Source organism: Pollicipes pollicipes, unplaced genomic scaffold, assembly GCF_011947565.3.
Source record: "Pollicipes pollicipes isolate AB1234 unplaced genomic scaffold, Ppol_2.1 Scaffold_1924;HRSCAF=2254_pilon_pilon_pilon, whole genome shotgun sequence".
Lineage (NCBI taxonomy): Eukaryota > Metazoa > Arthropoda > Thecostraca > Pollicipedomorpha > Pollicipedidae > Pollicipes > Pollicipes pollicipes.
The window spans coordinates 39,663-64,923 of record NW_023596019.1 but is presented as its reverse complement, the minus strand read 5'-3'; the positions used below and the strand labels follow the sequence as shown (position 1 = coordinate 64,923).

General features: G+C 54.2%; 1 protein-coding gene across 1 annotated transcript in view; it reads left to right on the top strand.

Moving 5' to 3' along the window:
- Positions 1-1,763: 1,763 nt before the first annotated feature.
- The window catches only part of LOC119096242 (death-associated protein kinase 1), a gene marked incomplete at both ends in the record, with an annotated part of 62,900 nt that continues 39,402 nt past the window's right edge, over positions 1,764-25,261 (top strand). The window contains 5 exon segments of the mRNA XM_037219060.1: positions 1,764-1,857; positions 2,889-3,041; positions 9,450-9,495; positions 10,828-10,917; positions 16,680-16,841. Coding sequence (XP_037074955.1) covers positions 1,764-1,857; positions 2,889-3,041; positions 9,450-9,495; positions 10,828-10,917; positions 16,680-16,841 — 545 coding nt within the window.

The window sequence follows — 25,261 nt, the reverse complement described above, 5'->3', positions numbered from 1 at the left end:
GCCACTGCTATTTTGTACGCTCTGCGCCAATAACCGTCACGTATTTTTACGACGCCCGCTGTCGTTTTTAGAACAGTAGCTTTAGAACGCAAGTTGACACGGCCGTGCAACTTTCGTATATTTTATTGATTGTTGACTTTAAAACATTTTGTGCCTTGGTGCCTTGCATGACGGCATCATTATATAACGTTTTGCTTTATCCATTACCGCACTTGTAAAATTTGAGGAAAACATGATGGGCTCTGCTGTTATGATTTTATTTTAGTGCAATATAATTGCACCTTTGAACAATGGTCTTTTCAACAGCTTTGGTGAGATTCACTTTCTATTTGAAATTTAAGCAGGGCCTGATCCCAGCTTGGTGGGGGGGGGGGGGGCGGAAAACCGTCCGCCTCATTGTTTTCGGGCTTAGCCGAAGGATACTGGAGCTTAGCGACGCGAAGTTTTTACCACCTTTTATGGATTTGATTTTACGCTCGGGAAGTTTCGAATTTCCAAGCAGGTCACTAACTACGACCATGGTTAGGCTTGGTCGAAGTCTAAAAATCATGACCTCATAACTTGGTTAAGTATATCATAATGTTAAGACATTGAGTTTAAAATAAGATATTGTAAAATATGCAAGCGCATAACATAAAAAGTAATTGCCTTTGAGATAAGGTCACTTGACCTAGGCTACCGTATACAAACAAAATATTCAAGAAAAAGCGGGGACGTAACGAAATATGGCTTCAGGGGGACTATGGGCCCCCTGAGCCAAGAGATTTACGCTAGATAATGGGCGATGTCGAGGGACTTTGGTCCAGCTTCGCAGGATCACGGAGAAAATCTATTTGACAGCTGGTCCCATGAGGAAAATGTTGGCTTCGTGTCTGAGGAAACGGTTCTGCAAAGTTTGCAATGATTGCGTCGTTTCAAATTCACATTCCACTGGACAATTTCGGAAAATCGGCCAATAATTCCATGCACTGTGCTGAGAAGAAATCACGATATACCGAGAAAAGATGTTTCCGCCGGCTCGGAGCGCATGGTGTCGTTCCATGCTGGGAGGGAGGAAATAGCCATTGCTTCTTTTTATTCAACGCCCACAGAGCCAATGCTAGTTCTTCTGAGTGTTTTAGGTTTCAGTACCTGCCCCACTACCTGGCTTCCGTGCCCCATAGCTTACGATGGTGCAGCGCAGGACGGTTGATGAATTTGCATAGCAATGGTCATTTAGGAAAATACCAGTTATCAAACGCTTGCTTTCTCACTCATCTTTTATTCAGGTAGTGTAATGCGTTAACGACCTCGTCCATCTCACTATCAAAAACTGGTGGTGGCGCCCCTGGACGTAAGATATCTGAAACCCTCTCTCGACGAAGCCGTTTTCACACGCTCACCCGACAAGGAGCGGCTTGATAGGCCCAACGGTATTAACTTTTGAGAAAAAGCAGGTAAAGCGCTGAAACTAAAAAAAGACTCAAACTAACGTACTGTTTTTTGTGGGGGCCATATGATAATAGCCGGTTTTTCCGGTTCCAGTTCGATAAGAGACCTACCAAGTCACCAAAACGACCTTGAAGGGGCCATATAGGAAGTGAGCCGGCAGCCTTCTGCCGAGCCTGTCTCTCGGGCAGCGGCCGAGGACAGCCGGCCTGGGCCTGGACGGCGCTCGGTGCCGTCGAGGCGCCTGCAGTGACCCACTGATAGTGCTGCGGGCTGACACCTGCTGATGACACTGCTGGCTGGTGACGGGCGGCCGGGGTCCTCCTGTGTTGCAGGCACGCCAGAGTTCGTATCGCCCGAGATCGTCAACTATGAGCCGCTCTGCCTGGGCTGTGACATGTGGGCTGTCGGTGTCATCACATATATCCTGTAAGTACTCTGCAAGCGGTGCTTCCAGTGCGGAACATAACGTAGGCTGCAGCTTCATAGGAGCGCCGTTCACTTTTACATGTTTGACATTCGCATTGTTCTGCGAAATATTTTGATACAAAAGCAAATGTGACATTCTGAATTGTTGGTTGTTTTGGTAATTCTGCCATTGTGCAGGTGTGGTGTAAGGGTACTTTGTATCGCGGACTGATGTCATGTTAAGTCACATGACCACATTCCATGTTTGAGCTACCCACTTAAACTTGATAAACGTACTCGTTAAATCACGGAATCAACACAGATGCCAAGGATCGGACATTTTGACCGCACCACTAAAAAGAGCAAAGGATTTCATTCACGTTCGGACCACCGGAAAAGACTCTGCGAACGGGCTTCCTTCTGCTCGCTTGTCGCATCTCCGTCGCTGTTGGGCGGAAAAAAGGTACCGATAGTTCATAACTGTTCCACTACGTGGCGCTGACATCGTTTTAGCTAAGTTTTTGGTTGCTTCTGCTAAGAAACAAACCGGCGGGAGTCTTTTCTCGGAAAATCATCCAGTCAATAGTGTCGCTATTTCACTTGGCAGGCAGATTGGAACAAACAACTATATCATATTTCGTGCCTTTAAACACCGTCAGAAGTGTTTGTCGATTTGCGTTTGTCCGCCGCAGTTTTGTTTTAAAGAACTGTCTGTCGACGCTTCCCAACGCGTGACGGACGCTTATGTCTCTAAATTTATCCGTGTGTGTCTGCTCTAAATTTGGGTGCGTGTGTCTGCTCTAAATTTAGCTGTGTGTGTCTGCTTTCGACCCTCGCCGTATTTTCTCCAGTCCTGTTATACCCTCATTTTCATATTAACCACTCCATTATTTGCCCCGAAACCGTTCTTTGTTGTATTCCACACGTGAGTAGTAACATCACCGCCCAGGAATTCGTCCAAATGGTCACTGCCGGCCCCAGAGTCTCTATCCAGACCAAACCTGTCCCCGATCGGCCGAGTGCGTGAACCGAGTCCGCCTGTGTGCCGACAGGCTATCTGGCGCCTCTCCGTTCCTGGGAGATACCCAGCAGGAGACGTTCGCCAACATTGTGGCCTGTGATTATTACTTCGACGAGGAGTACTTCAGTGGCACCTCCGAGTCAGCCAAGGACTTCATCTCGCGTCTCTTTGTCCGAGATCCCAGGTAACGTGTCGCCGGATCTCCGGACGGCCACCACGATGGCCTGGTGGAATAACTCGCAGCGCTGTCCTGGGTGCTTGCTCCACCCCTTAGTGACGCGGGGCGTGAGGGCGGACCATGTTGGGTGGGGGTGTTGCCTGACAGCAGGTCTGTGCGTGATGCCGATTGGAGTAAGAATGAGCTCCAAAATCAAAAAGCTTTTAATTGAGATAGCGTAAGAGATGGTTCATCTCAAGGCTCAATAGTGTCTCTAGTGTCTCAATAACAGCAAGCACACGGTGCCGGATATCGCTTTCAGTTAGGCCAAAAGTAATATAAAATATTGCAGTTGGGGTTTATACGTGTGTAGCAGCAATTTGCGTAGCTACGTCTTACTGGAATGCATTTTCTACGCATGCTTTTAGCCATGGACTTGCTATAGGTCGTTTTGCACGGCGATTCTTTTTTCCAATTTGTTCGCAAATCACATCACACGCAATCAGAACCATCACACGACGACGATACGTACAAATTTGTACGGCTAGTTTTGATTATTTTATCGAACCTGACCACTTTGAAGTTAGCTGCTTAATGATATTATATGTGTTGGAGTTAGAATTAAAGTTCGTTTTACATTAAACTCCGCTGTTTGGAGGTCGGGCGAGGCCATTTGGTTCCACCCCTATTGCACTTCGATTTGCTGCGCGCTAGAATAGAAAACGTTCCTTCATGCTACCCGGAATACTTTAAGCCTACGCCTAATTAACGGACACCACTTCTATGCTATCCTTTTAAGCACTCGCATTTAAAACGTTACGTACAAAATGGTTGTAACAGTTGCTTTTTTCATTGTCCCATGCCTTTGAATCATTAGCACGGAAAACGCTCCTCAGATTGAACTAAATGCTTGCCATATAGAGTTCTGCGGACCCACCGAAACAAAATTTGTGGCACAAAATACACCTAATTCCGCTCATTGGCACCACCAACCCGGACAATATTCTACTTAACAGCGGCCTCACACCATTAACACACGCTCAATGTGACTCTCCGCCCCTCCCCAAAGTTTTTTTCGGAAACGGTTTCCGAACGGTGCGGTGTAGCCGCGCCAAATTTTGCATAGCTGTAGAAAATAGAATAGCGGATCGTTTGGTACCACAAATTTAGATGTATCTTAAAAGGCTGCTGGCCCACGGCAAGTCACAACCCATGCCATGGATACAGCGAAGTCAATTTTTAAGGGAATCGTTCCATCTAAACAACAGTGGAGTGTTGGACGAAGTCATACAACTCTGAGATACTTTCTTAGGCAACACAACAATTAAATGAGCAAATTCCATTGACCAAGGGTCATGTATGGTGGTCAGATCAAGGTGGAAACGAAACTGTCTCATTGCTCTAGGGCTTGCTGCATGGGAAAGGTTCTGGTGCGCATTTCAACGTAGTGATAACAGGAACCGCCTTATGCATCTTTCATGACTTCCTAAAGGTCAGAATAGCTTACTGACCTAAAATACCCGGGTCACATTTGCTTTTAGGGAACATTACTGTCTGGTGTAATCTTTGTCGCTCATTCAAATGCAAAACTTAAAGCAGTCTGGTGTGATTTTGGTTACCATGACCTTCGAAAGGTCAGACAAGGTCACTCCCTTAATGAACATGTGACCTTTTGGTTAGAACAGGCATCTAGGTTCCGGGAAACTTTGGAGACCAACCTGGAGTATGACCTGGTTTGACCTTATTTGGCCCGAAGTTCAACCTAGGAAGCTTAAAGTCTAACCTAAGTGAGTTCACGTACAGGCCAATACACCCTGTGAATTTGGTTGTCGCTAGTTCTCTTAGTTCCTGAGATTTCGATGTGGCCAGATTGGGCCCCACCTGAGTGAAGGGTATCCAGCCGGTCACCCGGGCCGCATGTGAAGGATATCCAGCCGGTCACCCGGGCGCATGCGAAGGTATCCAACCGGTCACCCGGACGCATGTGAAGGGTATCCAACCGGTCACCCGGGCGCATGTGAAGTGTATCCAGCCGGTCACCCGGACGCATGTGAAGGGTATCCAACCGGTCACCCGGAACGCATGTGAAGGGTATCCAACCGGTCACCCGGGCGCATGTGAATTATGGCCGGGTCGGCTATAGCTAAGAAATATTGTGCTATTCAATGCTAGAGCATGACCGTCCACTGAATCCGGCTGCTGTCCGGCTGCGGATGCTAACAGCCTGCCACATTATCGCTGTGCCAGCAGTTAGTTTGCTGCATCGTGTTGGTTTGTTTGTTAGTTTTGCAGCTGGCTAGCCAGCTTGGTCTCTGAGCCTTTCATCTGGTGTCTGCAAAGGCTCCGACTGTATTCCATAAGCCAGGGAGAGCAGCGCGTGGATGGGCCTTGGAGGTATGTCCAGCCTGGTCTACGGTACGTGGTCGGGCCAATATGTGTCGCTCCGTCGCTCGCCCTCCGGGCCGGCGTCCACAGCGCCACTGAAGTCCGCTCGGCGGCCCGTCTGCATTACTGCGTAACAGGAAACGGCTTCGTATATTGCATACCAGGACGAGGTCTCAGTAACTGGCAAATGCGCTGCCGTCAGCTTTAGTTACAGTTTGTGGCGACTTCCGTGCCATGTGTTTGAGGAGTTCTTGGTATCAGAATGGACGGGTGATGTTCTCATCACTTATAGAAAGGAGTGCCGCTGTGAATGTGCGCCGGCCAGACAGAAATTCTACACACAAAGGCCCTTTTACTGCATTCATGACCGTCTAAATGTTTGAGGAGTCAGTGAATGTTGGATGTAGATACATTAGCATCGAGTAACGCTAGTGATGTGCCTGGGTTCTTTCCCGGTTACTTTCGCAAGCGTATGGCTTACATTGGTGTCCGACAATGCCTTTGTTCAAGACACTTGGAGCCCACGATTGTCATGTGTCCTTCGTGCTCCTAACTTCGGATAATTGTACAGGACACAACGGGGAGTAACGTTGTCAAGACTGGGCGTGTCACTCGTGGCCCGATGACAAGGGCTTGGCGTGTAACCCGTGGCCAGATGATAAGGGGTCGCCCGCCACGGTCATCGGGCACTACCTCCCGCTGGCTTACGTCGCCTTCGACTCGATCGCGTCAGGTCGGGCTTAGTCGATACCGAGGCGACGGGGGCGCGGTGGTGGGGTCCGGACCTCGCGCAGCGCGGCTGTGGTATCCGCGGGTCTGTGGCTCACAGCGGCAGCGGTTTGTCACTCTCGTGCTGTGCGCGTGGGAAGGACTTGTGACAGAGGACGCAGCGCGGGCAGAGGGCCGACGTGGCCGCTCAGTGGTGAGCGCAGCTGCACCAGGTGGCCAGGGCATTGTACGGACATTGTGGCTGGAACGTCACGTGTGACCGGCTGCGTGCTGTGCAGCTGACTGACGGCTGGCGGCAAGGGACCCCTCCTGCGTGCTGTGCAGCTGACTGACGGCTGGCGGCAAGGGACCCCTCCTGCGTGCTGTGCAGCTGACTGAGGGCTGGCGGCAAGGGACCCCTCCTGCGTGCTAGTGCAGCTGACTGACGGCTGGCGGCAAGGGACCCCTCACATTCCACGCAGTCTGCTATGAAAAAACCCCACTGCTCTCTGGTTGGACCCCGTTACGACCAGGCTTTTATTAACAATTTAGCAATATGACAATTTTATTAACAATTTAGAAGTGATTCTGCTTTTTTGCGTGCTCGCACCATGCTGATTTTAATTTCCACGTGAACAGACTATCACCATGTTTAGTCATGTCATGTGTGTTGCGCCGCAATGCAATATCAACTAACAAAACAAATGCACGCGATTGTGAACTTGGCTGTTTATGCTAAACCCTTTCCAGCACGCGCCGTAGTGCATACAAGAAGTGATTTCACCTGTTGATAAGGACTCACGGAAAGAAGTAGTGCACGTACATGCTGTCAACATAAGATACCCTATATTCATACTCTATATTCAACCAATTCGTTTTTTGAGCAGCTAGCTGCTCTGCTCGTTTTGGGTAGCATTTGTGCATAGTTCGGCTGTGCCCTGCGTGCGACGGCAAAATGTTGACACATGCACGCCATGGGCATAAAGGTCTGAGGGAGAGAGCAAGAGATCAATCTCTGGCAAGAGAGAGCTTGTCCTCCTTTCCTTGCACATGCCCGCGGAGGACGTTCTCAGGCGTCGTAAGTGACTGCCTGCTACGGTCGGTGCTGGATGTGCCAGTGCCGGTCCAGACCACCTAAATCAGCAAGAGGTTCTCAGACGCCTCATCTCAGCCGGATGCCGCGGCCTGTGACGTACTGTACACGTGATAGCCTGGTGCCGCGGCCGTGACGTACTGTACACGTGACAGCCTGGTGCCACGGCCGTGACGTACTGTACACGTGACAGCCTGGTGGGTGCCGCGGCCGTGACGTACTGTACACGTGACAGCCTGGTGCCACGGCCGTGATGTACTGTACACGTGACAGCCTGGTGCCGCGGCCGTGACGTACTGTACACGTGACAGCCTGGTGCCGCGGCCGTGACGTGCTGTACACGTGACAGCCTGGTGCCACGGCCGTGACGTACTGTACACGTGACAGCCTGGTGCCGCGGCCGGTGACGCGCTGTACACGTGACAGCCTGGTGCCGCGGCCGTGACGCGCTGTACACGTGACAGCCTGGTGCTGCGCGCCGTGACGCGGCTGTACACGTGACAGCGGTGGGTGCCGGCGGCCGTTGACGTACTGTACACGTGACAGCCTGGCGCCGCGGCCGTGACGTCTGTACACGTGACAGCCTGGCGCCACGGCCGTGACGCGCTGTACACTGACAGCCTGGTGCCGCGGCCGTGACGTAATGTACACGTGACAGCCTGGTGCCGCGGCCGTGACGTGCTGTACACGTGACAGCCTGGTGCCACGGCCGTGACGTACTGTACACGTGACAGCCTGGTGCCGCGGCCGTGACGCGCTATACACGTGACAGCCTGGTGCCGCGGCCGTGACGCGCTGTACACGTGACAGCCTGGTGCCGCGGCCGTGACGCGCTGTACACGTGACAGCCTGGTGGGTGCCGCGGCCGTGACGTACTGTACACGTGACAGCCTGGTGCCGCGGCCGTGACGTACTGTACACGTGACAGCCTGGCGCCACGGCCGTGACGCGCTGTACACGTGACAGCCTGGTGCCACGGCCGTGACGTACTGTACACGTGACAGCCTGGTGCCGCGGCCGTGACGTGCTGTACACGTGACAGCCTGGTGCCACGGCCGTGACGTACTGTACACGTGACAGCCTGGTGCCGCGGCCGTGACGTACTGTACACGTGACAGCCTGGTGCCACGGCCGTGACGTACTGTACACGTGACAGCCTGGTGCCACGGCCGTGACGCACTGTACACGTGACAGCCTGGTGCCGCGGCCGTGACTTACTGTACACGTGACAGCCTGGTGCCACGGCCGTGACGTACTGTACACGTGACAGCCTGGTGGGTGCCGCGGCCGTGACGTACTGTACACGTGACAGCCTGGTGCCACGGCCCGTGACGCGCTGTACACGTGACAAGCCTGGTGCCACGGCCGTGACGTACTGTACACGTGACAGCCTGGTGCCGAGGGCGTCTCATCCTGTCGCCCCGCGCTATATCGATGACGCTTGTCCGTGTCACTGAGCCCTGGAAAGTCGTCCGAAAAATGCAGTGGGCATTTTAGAGATTTATCGATCCGCTTCCACTGGTTGCGCACTTCAGTCCGCTTTGCCCTTAATGAAGCTAAGTGGTTTTGGTGCTTACCCATGAGAGAAACGTGACACTTCCCGGATTTCAGTTTTTTTCAGATTTTAGCATGATTTACAATCACACCCGGCTTAGCGCTCCGCCCCCTCCTTCCCCTCGTTACACTTCATTTACGCTACATCAAAACCCCATCCCCTCTTGGTGTGACGTAATTAAGGGACGGACCAGCTGCAGGCCGCATTCTTTAAAGCCGTAGCGCGGGGGCTGATGCATCGGCTGTCCGGAGCTGGCGGTACTCGGCAATGGATGTACTCGGCCCCACCGCTGTCCGGGTCTGGGTCTTGACACGCTATCGACTCGCCCCGGTGTGGCCGCGCTGCGCGGGAAATAGGTCATTATTGAATTAGTCCCGGCGCCCGCCACACCATGGTCAACTGAGTCAGGCTGCTCGCCGGCAGCTCCGGCGCCATCCGTGCGTTGTTGACCGCCACCGGCGCCGCGGCGCCCCGGCTGTGCCCGACGTCCGGCTGGGCGTTCGGCGTCTCATCGGCGCCGCCGTGTCGCCCGACACCGCCGCCCGCCCCCGCCCGCGGGTCGCCGGTCAGGGCCGCTGGTCGATGTCGAAGAGGCGCGGCCTTTCGGCGCCCTCGCGCGCGGCCACCGAATCAATGGCACACGACGGCGAGCCGGCGGCCGTCTGACCGACACTGCGCCTCCGTCTGTCCACAGAGGCAGAGCTGACGTCCGCGAGTGTCTGCGCCATCCCTGGATAGAGGTGAGCTCCGCCCTCTATCGGCTCCTCACCCGGGCCGAGAGGTACAGACTGACGACACTGCTAAGAGCCGCCCGCTCCCCTGATTTCAGCTCACCCTTGCCGGCAACTACTGGAGTGATATGAAAAGAGCCCGGAATATGTGTCACTATTCTCAGAGTGTCCGGGTATTGCAGGCTCGATGGGCGTCGAAGCCTGCGCTGTATAGCTCGGTTAACGGTCAGCACTCGTGTCGTGCGCCCCGCCAATTGCTGGCGAGTTAAATGGTGTACGTGTACGTGTAAATGGTAAATGGTGTACGGTCAGATGTGCTTTTCGCCCAAGTGTTTGGTTTTCTCCATTGACGATTCGCCACGCAGGCTAACCAATAGTCACGAGAAGTCAAAGCACATGGCTCCCCGAAATGTAGAACTCGAAGGCTTGTTTCCACTTTTAATGTGCTTGGATTTGGTGATAGTAACCGTAACTAAGAGATGCTGTGACATTTCATGTGCTCGTTTCTGCCATCTGAATAATGCACTGCATCGCAAAGCGCTTATTTTTGGCACCGGCCCGCTTAGTACGGATCCGAGGGACTGCAGCACCTCGTCAGTCTCCTCAGATCCGATACCTTCGGCGCGTTCAACCACGAGCACAGCTTCAGAGCATCGGCTGGCGGATGGTGGTGGGATGACCTCGGAGGGAACACCGCCAGCCCCAGTCCCAGAGCGCGGAGGCCTCGCACGCCCGAGTGCTCAGTAGGCGGGCGGCTCCCCGCGGCGCGGCACACATACGCCGTCCTCGGAGCGGGGTGCAAGCTGCCTGGCTAGCGCGCCGCCGGCCGCAGTCGGTACCCACCGGCGGCGGCCGGGGCGGCGGTCAGGCGCACCGTCCAGGCCGTATCGATCGGCGGCGTGCCAGCCGCTTGCACCGCCTGACCCGATCAAACGGCGAGTCGACAGTCGCCGCTGGCAGCGTCCCTTGCCGCCTCAGTTAATCGGCCAGCCTGAGCGACGCTCTGTTATATTTGAGTCGGGCCCCTCTAATGCATTCCGGCGACGGGAAATGGGCGGAGGTCGCCCGGGGGGATTTCAGAAGTTGGCTGCATGCCGGATATCGCATCTCACACTGGTTTGCATCGCCAACGAGTGACGCCAACGGGTCTCTTCCGGCAACGTCGCCGGTGCGACGGTACGTGTCGACGATGATGGCGTGACCCGTGCAGTGTTCGCGGTACGCTGCTCACTCCATAACATAGCTGCGGCCCAGCGGGGCGTGGCAAGCGATCGGACGATTTTCCGCATGGCCGAGGAGGCGTCCCGGCTGCTGACGCTTCGGCTGCCCCGTGTCCGGTAGCCCCGCGGGAAGGAGGAGAAGCAGGAGCAGAACGACAAGGAAGTGAACATCGACAACCTGAAGACGTACCAGGCTCGGCGACGCTGGAAGGTGAGTAGACGTACCAGGCTCGGCGACGCTGGAAGGTGGGTAGACGTACCAGGCTCGGCGACGCTGGAAGGTGGGTAGACGTACCAGGCTCGACGACGCTGGAAGGTGGTTGGATGCGCGGCAGGCGGGACGTGTGGCTGGATGAGCTGGATGTTGACGCGTGATGTGTGTCAGTTTCTGGTACGACCCTCTGTGGCCGCGCCGCGATCGCCGCCGGGGCTTAGCTACCTAGAGGTAATGTCCGTGTTCTCCGGAACATCGGTCGTATTTGCCTTGCGCTGGCCTTCCTCTTGTCGTTTGCCACCTTGCTGTTACTGCGGCCACGGAAAGTATTGACGCGAAGGTCGCGAGGCTTAGTTTTCTTTCTAAATGTCACCTCATCTCCAGACATGGGTCTAAACAAAACACGCCGGGGTGAGGGCGAGTGCCCCTGCCTCTGAGCTGATGCGGACGGTTCCCATCTCTGAGCTGCTGTCCGCGGTTGACTCATCTGAGCTGATGTGGGCGGTTTCTGACTCTGTACTGGTGTGGGCGGCTCTTGTCTCTGAACTGAGGTGGGCGGCTTCTGCCTCCAAACTGGTGTGGGCGCCCCCTGTCTCTGAACTGAGGTGGGCGCCTCCTGTCTCTGAACTGAGTTGGGCGGCTCCTGCCTCCAAACTGATGTGGGCGCCTCCTGTCTCTGAACTGAGGTGGGCGGCTCCTGCCTCCAAACTGAGGTGGGCGCCTCCTGTCTCTGAACTGAGGTGGGCGGCTCTTGCCTCCAAACTGATGTGGGCGCCTCCTGTCTCTGAACTGAGGTGGGCGGCTCCTATCTCTGAACTAAGGCGGGCGGCTCCTGCCCCCAAACTGAGGCGGGCGCCTCCTGTCTCTGAACTGAGGTGGGCGGCTCCTGCCTCCAAACTGAGGCGGGTGCCTCCTGTCTCTGAACTGATGTGGGCGCCTCCTATCTCTGAACTGATGTGGGCGCCTCCTGTCTCTGAACTGAGGTGGGCGGCTCCTGCCTCCAAACTGATGTCGGCGGCTCCTGTCTCTGAACTGAGGTGGGCGGCTCCTGCCTCCAAACAGATGTGGGCGCCTCCTGTCTCTGAACTGAGGTGGGCGGCTCCTGCCGCTGAGCCGGAGGCGTCACTTTATATATTTTCGGTGGGGCTGGACCCCTTAATGCTCGTCGTAGCCCCGTCAATGCATTTAAACAAATAGGGAATACTGGACCGAATATTTACAGAACAATTATCTTAACCTTTGGTATACCAGCTCGTAGGTACCTAGACGCATTACTGTTAGTATCACGTTAATTTTGTACCGAATGGTATGCTGTAGGCACCTAAATTTGTGTCATACTTACCCCTTTATATGTTAAGCCAATCTACTAATTTTCGACTGTTTTTTTCCAAATGATAAGGGCTGGGTTGGTATGAAAACCATTGATTGCAATACGCAGCAATTTTCAGAGGTACAGGGCGGCCCAGATAAAGGATAACGTAGCCTTTCTTCAGCAGTGGCAAGTGCATTTGTCGCAAAACCGTGACTGTACTGGCTGTAAAATATGATTAGCGACAGCGGTAGTGAGCAGAGATGCCCTTATAAGATTTACGACGATATATTCCTGTAAATTACACCCCTTCTAAGCTTCTTCTTCAAAAAGGCAGCTCACATTATCTTGAAATAGGAGGCTAGCCGTCAACAGGAAAACAAGTATGATTTTACAAAATATCAAAAGGACTTTTCTTTAATTCGAATATAGGAGACGCAAATTCAAGGAGAAAAATCCAGGGAGAAATCAAATTTTGGAGGTAGGTTGTGGCAATCTTTCTGGCTGAGCCCGCCCCCCCCCCCCGCCCCTCTTCAAACCAATTTTAGAAAGTGACACCCCTGCGCTGAGCTGATGTGGGCGGCTGCCGCCTCTGAGAGGATATGACCGGCTGACGTTTCTAAGCTGATGTGGGTGGCTGCCGCCTCTGAGAGGATATGACCGGCTGACGCTTCTAGGCTGATGTGGCTGGCTGACGCCTCTGAGAGGATATGACCGGCTGACGTTTCTAAGCTGATGTGGCTGGCTGACGCCTCCGAGAGGATATGACCGGCTGACGCTTCTGGCTGACGTGGCTGGCTGACGCCTCTGAGTCGAGGTGAACGGCTCCTGCCTCTGAGCTCATGTTGGCAGCTCCTGCCTGTGAACTGATGGCGGCTCCCGTCTCTGAGCTGATGTGAGTGGTTCAGGTTTGGATTTCTTACCGCTCTGTCAACCAGCTATAAACATGGCATGATGTTATGTAGTTAGGTCATGTCCCGAATTTGTGAGAGGGGTTTCGTTATCATGGAGGCGTGACATTTGGACGCGTATGGCTTAAGTATGAAGGGCGGAACCCATACGTTCCAGCCTCCCCAGGTGCAGACCGGATCCATGTCAACACACTTCTTTTATCCATCGTCAGCAGCCGACGACCAGCGCCGAGTTCATTATCGGAATGACGTGACTGACGTCATCCGAGTCGGCCGGGACGGTGCGGACCGGTGCGGCCGACACCGCCTCTGGCATGGGCCGGGCATTAGTGCCGGACGGAAGTGACCTGTGCGGCGGCGTGGACCGCGCTGAGCGGGGCCGCCGTCCGAGGCGGCTCGGCGCGTGTCGGCCTAGTATCGACCTGTTGGTGCCACCGACGGAGCACCCACAGGTGCGGCGCGCGGGCCGCCGGACGCCGGCCCAGCCGCCGCCCGTGGCTTCTGTTGCCGGCCAGGCGGGACGTGGATCATTGGACACCTGGTCGTTGGCTGAAGATTTATTCGGCGGGGTCACACTTGCACAAGCCCGCTCACGTGACTGGAAAGCAAGACCGATGATGCACATAAAGAAGGCGCAAAGGTTGGCCAAGTGCACAGAATGCAAAATGAGCTTATGCAACGAGCTGAGCATGGTTGTAGGCGCTTTAAAGCTACCAAGTTAATCTTTAGGCAATAACACTGCAACGCAAGAAATAACTGCCATTTTCTATCAAGGACCCCTATAGGACCTAAGGACCCCCTATAATCTAATGAAAACTTGTCAATAAGTTTAAGATTAGGTGTGAACAGTAAACCCAATACTGTAATTAGGCGTGACATCTAGCACTTCCAGCAATGACTAGCTCTTTTTGGCTTCCGCAGGCATTTTAAGGGATTCACTTCAAGGCTTCAACGTGTGACTCGTTACGGTAATGCCGTCCTCCACGCGTGCTGCGCCATTTCAGTGGCGTCTGTCGCATGTTTGGTGGTGTTGTCACGTTCTCCTTATCCCACATGTCACGGCCTGATGTCGATCTGATGGAAGGAGAAAATGTTGCAATGCGACGTAATCTGTAAATAATCAGTAATCAGTATTAGTCAGTAAATAATCGTTATCAGTTCGTTGGCACAGTGGACAAACGTGCCCTTGCCCCATCTGGTCCTCGAATCAGCGAAATCCAAGTCGCCGTATTGCCGGATCTCGTCTGTGATGAGGTTTGTGCTACAACGGAACCCAGGCGTGCGAACAGACTACGGCTCGTCTGTTGACAGCACTTGATATGCCTTGATCAGGGTCCTTAACGCGAATTATTGCTGAATAGACTTAATAGACAACCAGCCCAGCCCTTTCAGCACGTGGGGATCTATTGAAACTTTCGCCGTTCGGGCACGACGCCGCCGGTGAAGCTCGCTTGTTTATGGAGCAACTGTCATATTGTACCGTTCGCGGTGTTTGCCGAACGCCGCACAACAATATCACACATGTGGCAGAGCCAGCGCATCATTATCGCGGAGAGCGCCAAATAACGCCAGTGGGTAATGAATGCGACCTTTCTGAACTCCAGGAGAAAATACCGCCAGTGGCAGTATTTGGATTTATAGTGATGGTCCCGGATGTGTGATGCCTACCTTGGTTGGTCCACTCCTGCTTCCTTCCGCTAAGATCACAAGTAAACCGAGATTTATTGACCTTGACGGTCCCGCCCAGGTCATTTCACGCGGTGATGACGGGTTGTTTGTCCGTTATCACCCATGCTTTGCTGGGACGATGGCACAGTTGGGCGCCCATTATTATACAAAGTTCGCAGAACAGGTTTTCATCGCTTTGGGTGGGGAAGAGTAGGCTCATTCTGTTAGCATCCTTGATATCCTTTGTTTACGCAGATGCCCTGTGAATGCGCTGAGAAGCAGACTGAGAGCCAGTGTTCAGCCCTGTGCGTTTCGCCCCCGCGACGTCGTTACCTGGTGTCCAGTGCCGGGTTGCTCGGGATTCTCCTTTCTCCTCAGTTTATGACTCGGTGTAGAGCTCCACTTTGCTCCGGCCGGTCGTGCCTCTGCCGTGAGGTCATGGCCCGATGCCCAGGTCCTCTTCGCTCCGACCGGTCATAACCTTATCGTGAGGTCATGCTCCGACGCCCAGTTCGGCTCGGCTCCGACCGGTCGTGACTCTGCCGTAAGGTCATGACCCGGTGCCCAGCTCGTCTCGGCTCCGTCCTCGTCCCCAAGGTCATGACCTGGTCCCTAGCTTGGAGCACCGCCTCCAATCGATGCTGGCGGACGCGGCTGCAGTGCAGCGCGGCGCCAGTGCAGGGCGCCGTGCCCCCGGTCGTAGCCGCCGCCGGCCGGCCCCGCTGGTCAATACGGCTCCGGACCGGGGCCGGGCCGAGCTGCGGGCGTCACGCACCGGTGCCGCCGCGCTCCGACCGGCGCGTGTCAAGGAACGGATAATGATCGGAGCAACGAGACGGGGCCGCTCCTTTCCGGGTAGGGACACTTGACCTCCGTTGTGGTGGAGCGCAAGCTTTGGGATCTGTCTTAAAACTCGTCGGGGGACGTCTCCCTTGTCCCGTTTAGTGCTCCAGGAATGCCCTGTGGTGAGTCACTGGGATCGCCTGCGCCGTGCAGCCAGCGCTGTCAGACATCATAACACGTGTAACTAGCGGGCAGAGCAGCACTTAGGTACTGGCTTCCGCCTGCCAACAGGACTTGAGCCTCCTCTTCACCCCTCCGGCCGTCTGTCGGCCAACGACCGGGGTCTTGTGTTAGCGTAAACGCTTTTCAGTGTCGCGTTTGAGCACTCCGCGATGGCCGTGTTTCGTCAGAAGTGGTCCCTTACATGCCGCGTCCCCGCGTGGCACCCGTGTTTGAGCACTCCGCGCTGGCCGTGTTCCCTCAGAAGAAGTCCCTTACATGCCGCGTCCCCCCGTGGTACCCGTGTTTGAGCACTCCGCGCTGGCCGTGTTCCGTTAGAAGTGGTCCCCTACATGCTGCGTCCCCCCCCCCGTGGTACCCGTGTTTGAGTACTCTGCGCTGGCCGTGTTCAGTCAGAAGTGGTCCCTTACACGCCGCGTCCCCCCCCCCCCCCGTGGTACCCGTGTTTGAGCACTCCGCGCTGGCCGTGCTCCATCAGAAGTGGTCCCTTACATGCCGCGTCCCTTCGTCCTACCCGTGTTCCCGAGCCGGCTGCGATCAGCGGTTCTTGTCTGTAACTCACTGGCTCACATTGGGGTTGCGATCAGCGGTTCTTGTCTGTAACTCACTGGCTCACATTGGGGCTGCGATCATCGGTTCTTGTCTGTAACTCACTGGCTCACATTGGCAGCACTCTCTTTGGACCTTACCAGTATAGCCATTACAAAATGTATTTGTATGCTGTATGTGCCATTTCTCTATAATTACATGCTCCTTGCAGGCAGAACCCTGCATGTGTTATCACTCGCTGTGATATCATGGGGATATCATGTGTGATATCGTGGTGAAAGCGTCGCTTCCGTTGCCAGCACTCGCTGCGGGTGGTGTCGCTGTGCAACCGGCTGTCTCGGAGCGCCAAGCTGCGCAGCCGGAGCCAGAGTATGGAGATGCTGGACGAGCGGGAGGAGCAGCCGACGTCACACCCGGCCTCATCGCCGGCCATCAACGAGCTGGCCGTGGCCGCCTACCAGGTGAGGGCAGACAACTCACCGGACCGGCACCAGGTGGCCGGCTTCGGCCACCCTCGGCCGGCTTCGGTCGCGTAGGTGGGCTAGAGACTGGAAGCTGCGGGCACGTCATGGCAAGGCTTTAAAATGGCAGCAGACTGTGAGAAGTCGTGGTTGGATAGTCTCCGTCGTAGTGGCATCCGCCCAAGGAATGGCGTTCGGTGGTTGGCCGAGGGCGAGTGGCGACCACACCGCTGAGCAGAACGGTAATCGCTATGGCGAATGCCGAAAACTCTTAGCCAATAGCTCCGTACAAACTTCGAGATAAGTGCTCAGACGAGATTGCACGCCAAGACGAACCAAGCTGCGTATTGGCTCCGACAATAAGTCAGCTGTGTCTTCAGTTGGTTTTTATCAACCTCTATACCCAGATAGATAGAGGAGAGGGGGCATACACACACAGTCTGGCTGAATCGCCTGAGGGCTCGTGGCACCTGAACGAATTTCCGATAGCGAGCGGACCATAGTTCAGGTAGCCGCGGCGGTGAGGACGATGTCGGGCCGTCGATCGTAAGTCACTGCCTCCATATAGGAACTATTATAGGACTGGGTCGGATCAACGGAAGGCCGGTATCTCGTACCAAAAGGTCAGCAAAAGGTCAGAGGAGGTTTGCAGAATGTCACCGGATGGCCCGTAATGTGGATGAATCGGAGAAAGCTCCAGCCATTATCACGGCCGGTTTCCGGTTTCATCTCTGATGAAAATGAACTGTTTCGAACACCTGGCTGATAATCTTAAAATGTGATACCATTCACTAAGCTCATGTGACGCGGCCGATATCAGCCTTTGAAGAAAGATGAAAAATACAAAGATGGCCAACATTTTGCATGTGCTTGATAACAAAATGTTGCCCGTGTTTTGCACGTATGTGTTAATAAAGTGATGCATGCATGATATGCATACAACATATTATGCTTTAGCAAAGAGGTATATATAACTACTGGCCAGGCCGCTGGACGGGGGGGGGCCTCTTGAACGGTAAAAGCAGTTATCAATTCGGTTGACGACCCGGCCTGTACGCTTTGCGGAAACCAATGTCTTTGCACTTACTTACAGAACCTCTATGCAGTTTTCAGCGACAATAAATGCATTTGTGTTACAGCTGTGCTGCATGTATTTTTGGGCATATCCGTAAATGCTATTTGATCATACTGATTTTTATATGTGAACATCGGCATTTCGATATTGCGCAACCTTTTCTGTAACACTGAAATGCAAGCAAAATATAGCCTCATCCCTTGGATTCATATGGGAAATATAAGATGTCATTATTGCAACAACAAAAACTGCACAGCACGTCTCAAACTAGACCCGGTCGGAGCATTCAACGGCCAGGTACCTTCGAACTGAGACCGTGGGTCCGCTACTCTTTCTACTTATCGGTTACTAGAGTAGATTAAGACGCGAAACAATGCGAGCGCTGTGGCAACTACACGGTCTACGAATGAGGGAACGATGTGGCTACCGCCTGACCCACAGGTGTGTCAGTCATCTACTTGTCAATGTCACGTTTCGAAACAGGTCTTAAATACAACCTGCCCCGGCCCAAACAAGGTGGGCTGGGTCATGAAGACGGCAAAGGCGCTAGTCCAGCCCGTGGCGACCAGTAGGCCCTTCGTGCATTGGCCGTTTTGCAAAACTACGTTCGCAGTTACCGAAACTATGAATTTCCTCGTTCCTGTCGACCGAAACTGACGTGCCGGCATTTAGACCCACGGTGAGGCGGGTTTTCAAGCGAGGTGATCTGTGAAATGGCGCCACTGCTTGATTGAGCCCACGTCTGACAACTCTAGAAATGGAGAATCGCCAACGCTATCCATTGACATTTTTTTTTCTAATCTAAACTTTATGAGACGAACGCGAAGTGTTGAATGGAAAGACATTTGACATTATATAAAAACATGAGAGGCATGACGAGTGTCTTATAAACCCTGAATAGAACATAAAAGACTAATTTTGACATGGTGCAATGGTTTCGGGGTGTCCTCAAAATTCATTTAATATTTTACGAGCATATATACAGCATAGTCAGGCGCATAGTTTTGCAAAATCGGTCAGCGTGAGAGACTGAGCGTCGAAAAATGACGAAATGTACCCCGAAAACACGCCAACAAACGGGTTTCTCCTTTGATTTGGTCCACTCTTTCTCCAGTTTGGGATCCCTATCCCAACTCCCTCCATCCCTCCAAGCCTGGATCCCTGGTTGAGGGCTGGAGCCCCCCCCCCCTCATTCCCCGACTTAATTTGGAAGCTCCGCCCCTGAGGACGGCTCTCTAACGGCTCGGGCCGGAGTAGCCCGCGTGTAGAGTACAGGCTGTGACAAGCGGTATGACAAGATAGCAGGTGGGTGGAGCCGTGATTCAATGCTGACAAATGAACCTACGCTTCAGTGCTGAATCCTTCCAACAGTGACGCTGTTTTCCCAGAGTGAACCGGCCTCCAAGGAACTCCCCATGATGCAGGAGTCGCTCAACGCCCCCGCCGATTCTGAAGAAGCATTAGATCTCTGTCCTGGCCATCCCGAGAGTGACGTCTCTCTCGGTAGTCCCGTCGCCAACTTTGTAGCCGATAGTTCTCCTGTCGCACATGTTGACGGACCCGGTCAGGTGGACGCTCCGTCCATCGATCAGGCCGCGTCTCCGGATGCTAGCTCCAACCAGGATACAACCATCGTCTTATGTGCATCCACTGATGCGGTCCAGGGTCTGGACGCAACAAGTGAGCCTGGGCCGTGCGAAGCCGGCCTTGCAGCCGGCCCTCTTGAATCTCCCAAGTCTCCTCAGCATCCTAACTCTGAGTCGCCCGATGCGTTTACCCACTGAAGGCGCATCACTGAATGTGGCGCATGGAGACGCGGAAGAGTGCGCAGGCGCGGTGAAACGGTTTGACAAGTCAAACTAAGACACCAGAGGACGCAGTGGGTCATGATAGTCCACAAAATCCCAACACTGGTCAAGACAAGCATGCACCAACCGGCTCTCGGACTGATGAGATCTTGACACTGGCGGTTGCTGATGACCAGTCTGAAACAGCACGCCCTATCCTTGATCAGGTCGAACCGCGGAAGTATATGGATTCGGAGCCACTGAAGGTGAAGGCGGCGGACCGTCTGTCTCCGTCGATTGTTCAAGATGGCTTCCAAGCCCCCGTTGGCGCCGGCGCCGATGTAGATAAGTCGGTTGGCGCCCCTTTCCAGGTCACGTCACGTGATCAGGAGTCACTCGGTGCGCCTGCTCATCACGATGAACCATGCGAGACGCTCTCTTCTCCATGTAATGTACCCAAACAAGCCAATGTTCGAGCAGATGAGCCATTTGAACGGCTGTTTACTGAGAGTATGTCACGCCAAACACCTACTAGTAAAGAGGAAACCTCAAAGGTGTCGTCTCTTCAGGAGGAGTCATCCAAGACGCCATGTCCTTCGGAAGGGTCATCACACACGCGTTTTTGTCAGCATGAGCCATCTGGATCCCTCTCTCTGCAGGGGGAGCCATGCACCGCAACCTCGTTTCTGGATGGGTCCGCCGGTACGCTCCGTCCTCAGGAGGTGTCGCCCGAAGTGACTGCTATTCAAGAGGAGCCATTCAAATCGACTCGCAACGAGAAGGACGTATTCGTGGAGTATGCTGCCGAGGACGTGTCGTCGAACAAACCATGTATTCGGGAAAAGTCAGGCGAAACGCATTTTAATGAAGAGGAGACTTTAGGGACGCCTTTTACTCAGGATATCTCATCCGAGACACCTTGTACTCGCGAGGGGTCATCAGAGACCCCTTCAAGTCGCAACGAGCCTTCCAAGGTAGAGACTCCTCAGGAGATGCTACCCGAGACGCCAGGTCCACTGAACTGTCTATCCAAGGCTCCGTCTGCACAGGGTGAGTCAGAAGAAGCACTTTCTCCTCAGGAGGAATCATTGGAGACGTCCTCTCATCCAGAGAAGTTGATGACGGAGGCGCTCTGCTCTCAGCATGTGTCATTTGATGCATCCTCTTTTAACAACGAGCTGTATGAAAAATCCGCTACTCACGATGATCAAGAGAAGATCATCTCTCCGCAAGACGAACAATCCAAGACGCTCCCTGCTCAACATCAACCAAAACCGGAGGCATCATATTCCGAAGACGGATCATTCAAGACACCCTTTCCCAAGACGGAGTTATCCGAGACATCTTCCTCTCAGGACGATGCATTGACAGCGCTCACTCCTCCAGACCTGCAGCCGTCAGGAATGCTCCTTGCCGGATCTGAATCATCCAAGACGCCCATTTCTCAAGAGAGGTCGTCCGAGATGACATCTCAGGATGTGCCGCCCAAGTCATCTCCTCTTCAAAATGAACCGTCAAATGCTCATTCTGTTGAAGTTGAGTCATCGAATGACCCGCGTGTGCAAGAAAGCGTGTCAACGCCAGATAACTAACCCAGTTAAATGCACCGGGAAACGTGCTGGATTTAAGCTGAATGAGTGGTGAAGAGTCGCGTACATTAAGGACGCGTCCTGAATGGCTTTCGCGGTCAAGATGAGCTGCGGGATGCTACACGCACTCAGCGTTGGTTAGTTACTGTTATTTTGCCTCCAGATGACTTTGGCAACGCTTCGACCGCATCAGTTGCGGTAATGTATCTTCCAAAAACTTCGAAACGCTCCATTAGCCTCGTGTCGGTCCAGAAGTGTTCTCGGGTTTACGAATACTTCTAATATTTTCTAATTGCTCGAGGCAGGCTTGAAGGAGACAGGTTAAACGCACCATAGATATACTGGAGCCTTCTGGTGGCGAGTGCTAGTTCGAAGTGCTGCTGTGAACAGCTTTGAAGTCAAAAAGACGGTCTTCTTCAGCAAGAATGGATCGTTAAATGACGCACCTGATTACGCATCAATGAAATCAACAACCACCCACGTTGTCAAGTCAAACTGATCCGTTGATTTTCTCTGACGGAAAGGTTGATTAACACAAAGATGCGTCACATTATATAGCATAAACGTTAGTCACGTCTTATTTCACAAGATGCACCGATTTTCCTGAAACGTTTGCTTTTGTCAGATCTCAGACCAGATTGCTCTTCCAGACTTTTCTCTTCAGCTGAAAACGAGAGCTCATAAACATTAATATATGACTTCAAGTTCTACCAACAACGCACGTCCTTCGAAGCATAGAAGGCCCATCATTGGATGCTCTATTTGTTGGCGAAAAGAGTCAGAAGAGCCGGTTTCGCTGGGTTCGCAGGCCGCTCAGGATGCTCAGAGATACCTTGCGCGCAGCTTCTTTTGACGGGTCCATTGCATGAGTTATGGAATCCATCTTCCGGCGCAGGAAACCTTCGACGCTCACCGGCCGGAGGTCATGGTACGTTCCTTGGGGACACTTCACCCCGATTTGGAGGCACAGCCGCGTGAATTTCATTACTTTAAATAATACACTGTACGTTTGGTCGTCCCGCTGCCGCGTGGTTGGTGCTGATGCTAACACTCTCTGGCTTAATTTGCAAATACAAAATGAAGCTTGAGTATGGCCTGGACGTCGGCCCGCCGCGGTGATTACACCTGAGCTTGGCCTGAACGTCGGCCCGCCGCGGTGATTAAGCTTGAGTTGGGCCTGGACGTCGGCCCGCCGCGGTGATTAAGCTTGAGTTTGGCTTGGACGTCGGCCCGCCGCGGTAATTAAGCTTGAGTTTGGCCTGGAGGTCGGCGCGCCGCGGTGATTAAGCTTGAGTTTGGCCTGGACGTCGGCCCGCCGCGGTGATTAAACTTGAATTTGGCCTGGACGTCGGCCCGCCGCGGTGATTAAGCTTGAGTTTGGCCTGGACGTCGGCGCGCCGCGGTGATTAAGCTTGAGTTTGGCCTGGACGTCGGCCCGCCGCGGTGATTAAGCTTGAGTTTGGCCTGGACGTCGGCCCGCCGCGGTGATTAAGCTGAGTTGGCCTGGACGTCGGCCCGCCGCGGTGATTAAGCTTGAGTTTGGCCTGGACGTCGGCGCGCCGCGGTGATTAAGCTTGAGTTGGGCCTGGAGGTCGGCCCGCCGCGGTGATTAAGCTTGAGTTGGGCCTGGACGTCGGCCCGCCGCGGTGATTAAGCTTGAGTTTGGCTTGGACGTCGGCCCGCCGCGGTGATTAAGCTTGAGTTGGGCTTGGACGTCGGCCCGCCGTTGACAGTCGGCCCGCTGTGACAGTGCGCGCGAATATTAACGCTCCGTTCTCGGGCCCATCGTCGTTACATTGTGCTGATGTGGTTATAGCTGTCCCATTGCGGGATCTTTCACGTCCAGAAATGACCGACTACCCTTTTTATCCTGGCCATGCTTGTTATTCTGTATCATACATTAATGCGTCCGCATGTGGTTGAAATGGGTGTGCGCAAATTAACCCAGACAGAAACGAATCACCTAGATGGGGCATTGCGAACATAACTGCAAAGTAACGGGCCATCGTGGGGGCACTGAGGGCGGAGCTTCACTCCGGTAATGCAGCTATATCCAAAAATGTGTCAGTAAATTAACATCAGGTGGGTGGTATTGCGTGGAGAAAATGGATGCGAATTGCAGGTGCATCCTTAGCAGTTTTTGTTTAAAAAAATCGTCCCTGTCGACCGCGTTATACGTTAGGTTCAATTGTTCGATACCCAAGTCCCCGGGCAGCCATCCTGCCATGATCGGACCTGGGAACTCCTGAGGTCCCTGGACAGCAATCCTGTCGTGATCGGATCTGGGACCTCCTCTGGACCTCTGCGTGCCCGGTTTCCTGTACATACTCACGCTCTGCTCGTGCCGTTCGGTGTGCCGCGCTGCTGAGTGTCCAAAGCTTGTACTAGAGCCGAGCTCATGGAGCGCCTTCCCGGGCCGAGCTGGCTGTTGGCTGGCTTCCCGGGCCGAGCTGGCTGTTGGCTGGCTTCCCGGGCCGAGCTGGCTGTTGGCTGGCCGCCACGCCGACCCGCCGCCCACGACAGCTCTCCGTGGCGAGAGGGCATGTCCAGCTGGCGTGGGCCCGTGGGCCCGTCTCGGCCTGCGGAGACCTGCCTGTTCCGGAGCACCACGCCATGACGGTGGCGCGACGCAAAGCATCGCCTCCACCAACGCAAGTCCGACATTCGGGCTGGGGGCCCTGCGCCCTAACTCGCGGTCAGGGTGGTCATGTCACGCCCTACCGCGGTCAGGTGGTCATGCCACGCCCTACCGCGGTCAGGGTGGTCATGCCACGCCCTACCGCGGTCAGGTGGTCATGCCACGCCCTACCGCGGTCAGGGTGGTCATGCCACGCCCTACCGCGGTCAGGGTGGTCAGGTCACGCCCTACCGCGGTCAGGGTGGTCATGCCACGCCCTACCGCGGTCAGGGTGGTCATTGTCACGCCCTACCGTGGTCAGGGTGGTCATGTCACGCCCCTACCGCGGTCAGGGTAGTCATGCCACGCCCTACCGCGGTCAGGGTGGTCATGCCACGCCCTACCGTGGTCAGGGTGGTCATGTCACGCCCTACCGTGGTCAGGGTGGTCATGCCACGCCCTACCGCGGTCAGGGTGGTCATGCCACGCCCTACCGTGGTCAGGGTGGTCATGTCACGCCCTACCGCGGTCAGGGTGGTCATCGTTGATGCTGTGGGAGGAACAGTGGCAGCACCCGTGGAGGTAGACGATATTTGTGTGTCCTGCCTCATCGGGTGCGGCGTCGGAGGGCGGAGCAGGGGACGGGCACTGTAGACAAGTAGGAGGGCGGAGCAGGGGACGGGCACTGTAGACAAGTAGGCGCTGTGAACCGTGCGCGGTGCCTGGTTTGCTGAGCGAGATTCAGCTGGTCTGTTGGTTGTGCTGTTGCTGGAAATATATACCAGATGTGTTCCGGCTCTGCCCCATGCGAGTGTGCCGAGCTGTTGTTGGAATCGCCCGGATGAGCAAGATCTGAGCTCGGACCGGGGAACAGGCGATGTTTCACGCCTCGTCCGCACGCAGCTGACATGAAAGGTTGGTAGCTCCATTCACCTCGGTAATACGGCATTTCTAATTGTTTTAAATGCATATTAATTAAAGTAACTGTGACGTTCCAGACCTGTTGTGTTGCTATACACAACTTCGCAGGACGTATCATTGTACATCACTTCCATGTTAAGTCACGATGCAGTATGCTTTCCGGACGGTAGCATTCAATCCAGATCGCAATGGTGTCCATTCATTATTTGTTAGTGCTCCCCACCATCAGTGTAGGATTTGATTGGATTTATGTGGCGTGATCCAACTAGGTATGGGTTGTCATTACCGGCGGATGTCTAACTCACATCTGCCACACCTGTGATGTGAAGTATTGCGTGTGGCACACACGCTGCGACTAGCAAGCTGCGAGAAGACGACTGTTCCGAAAATAGATAATGCCTTAATCAGTGACGGTTCTGGCAGCGGACGGC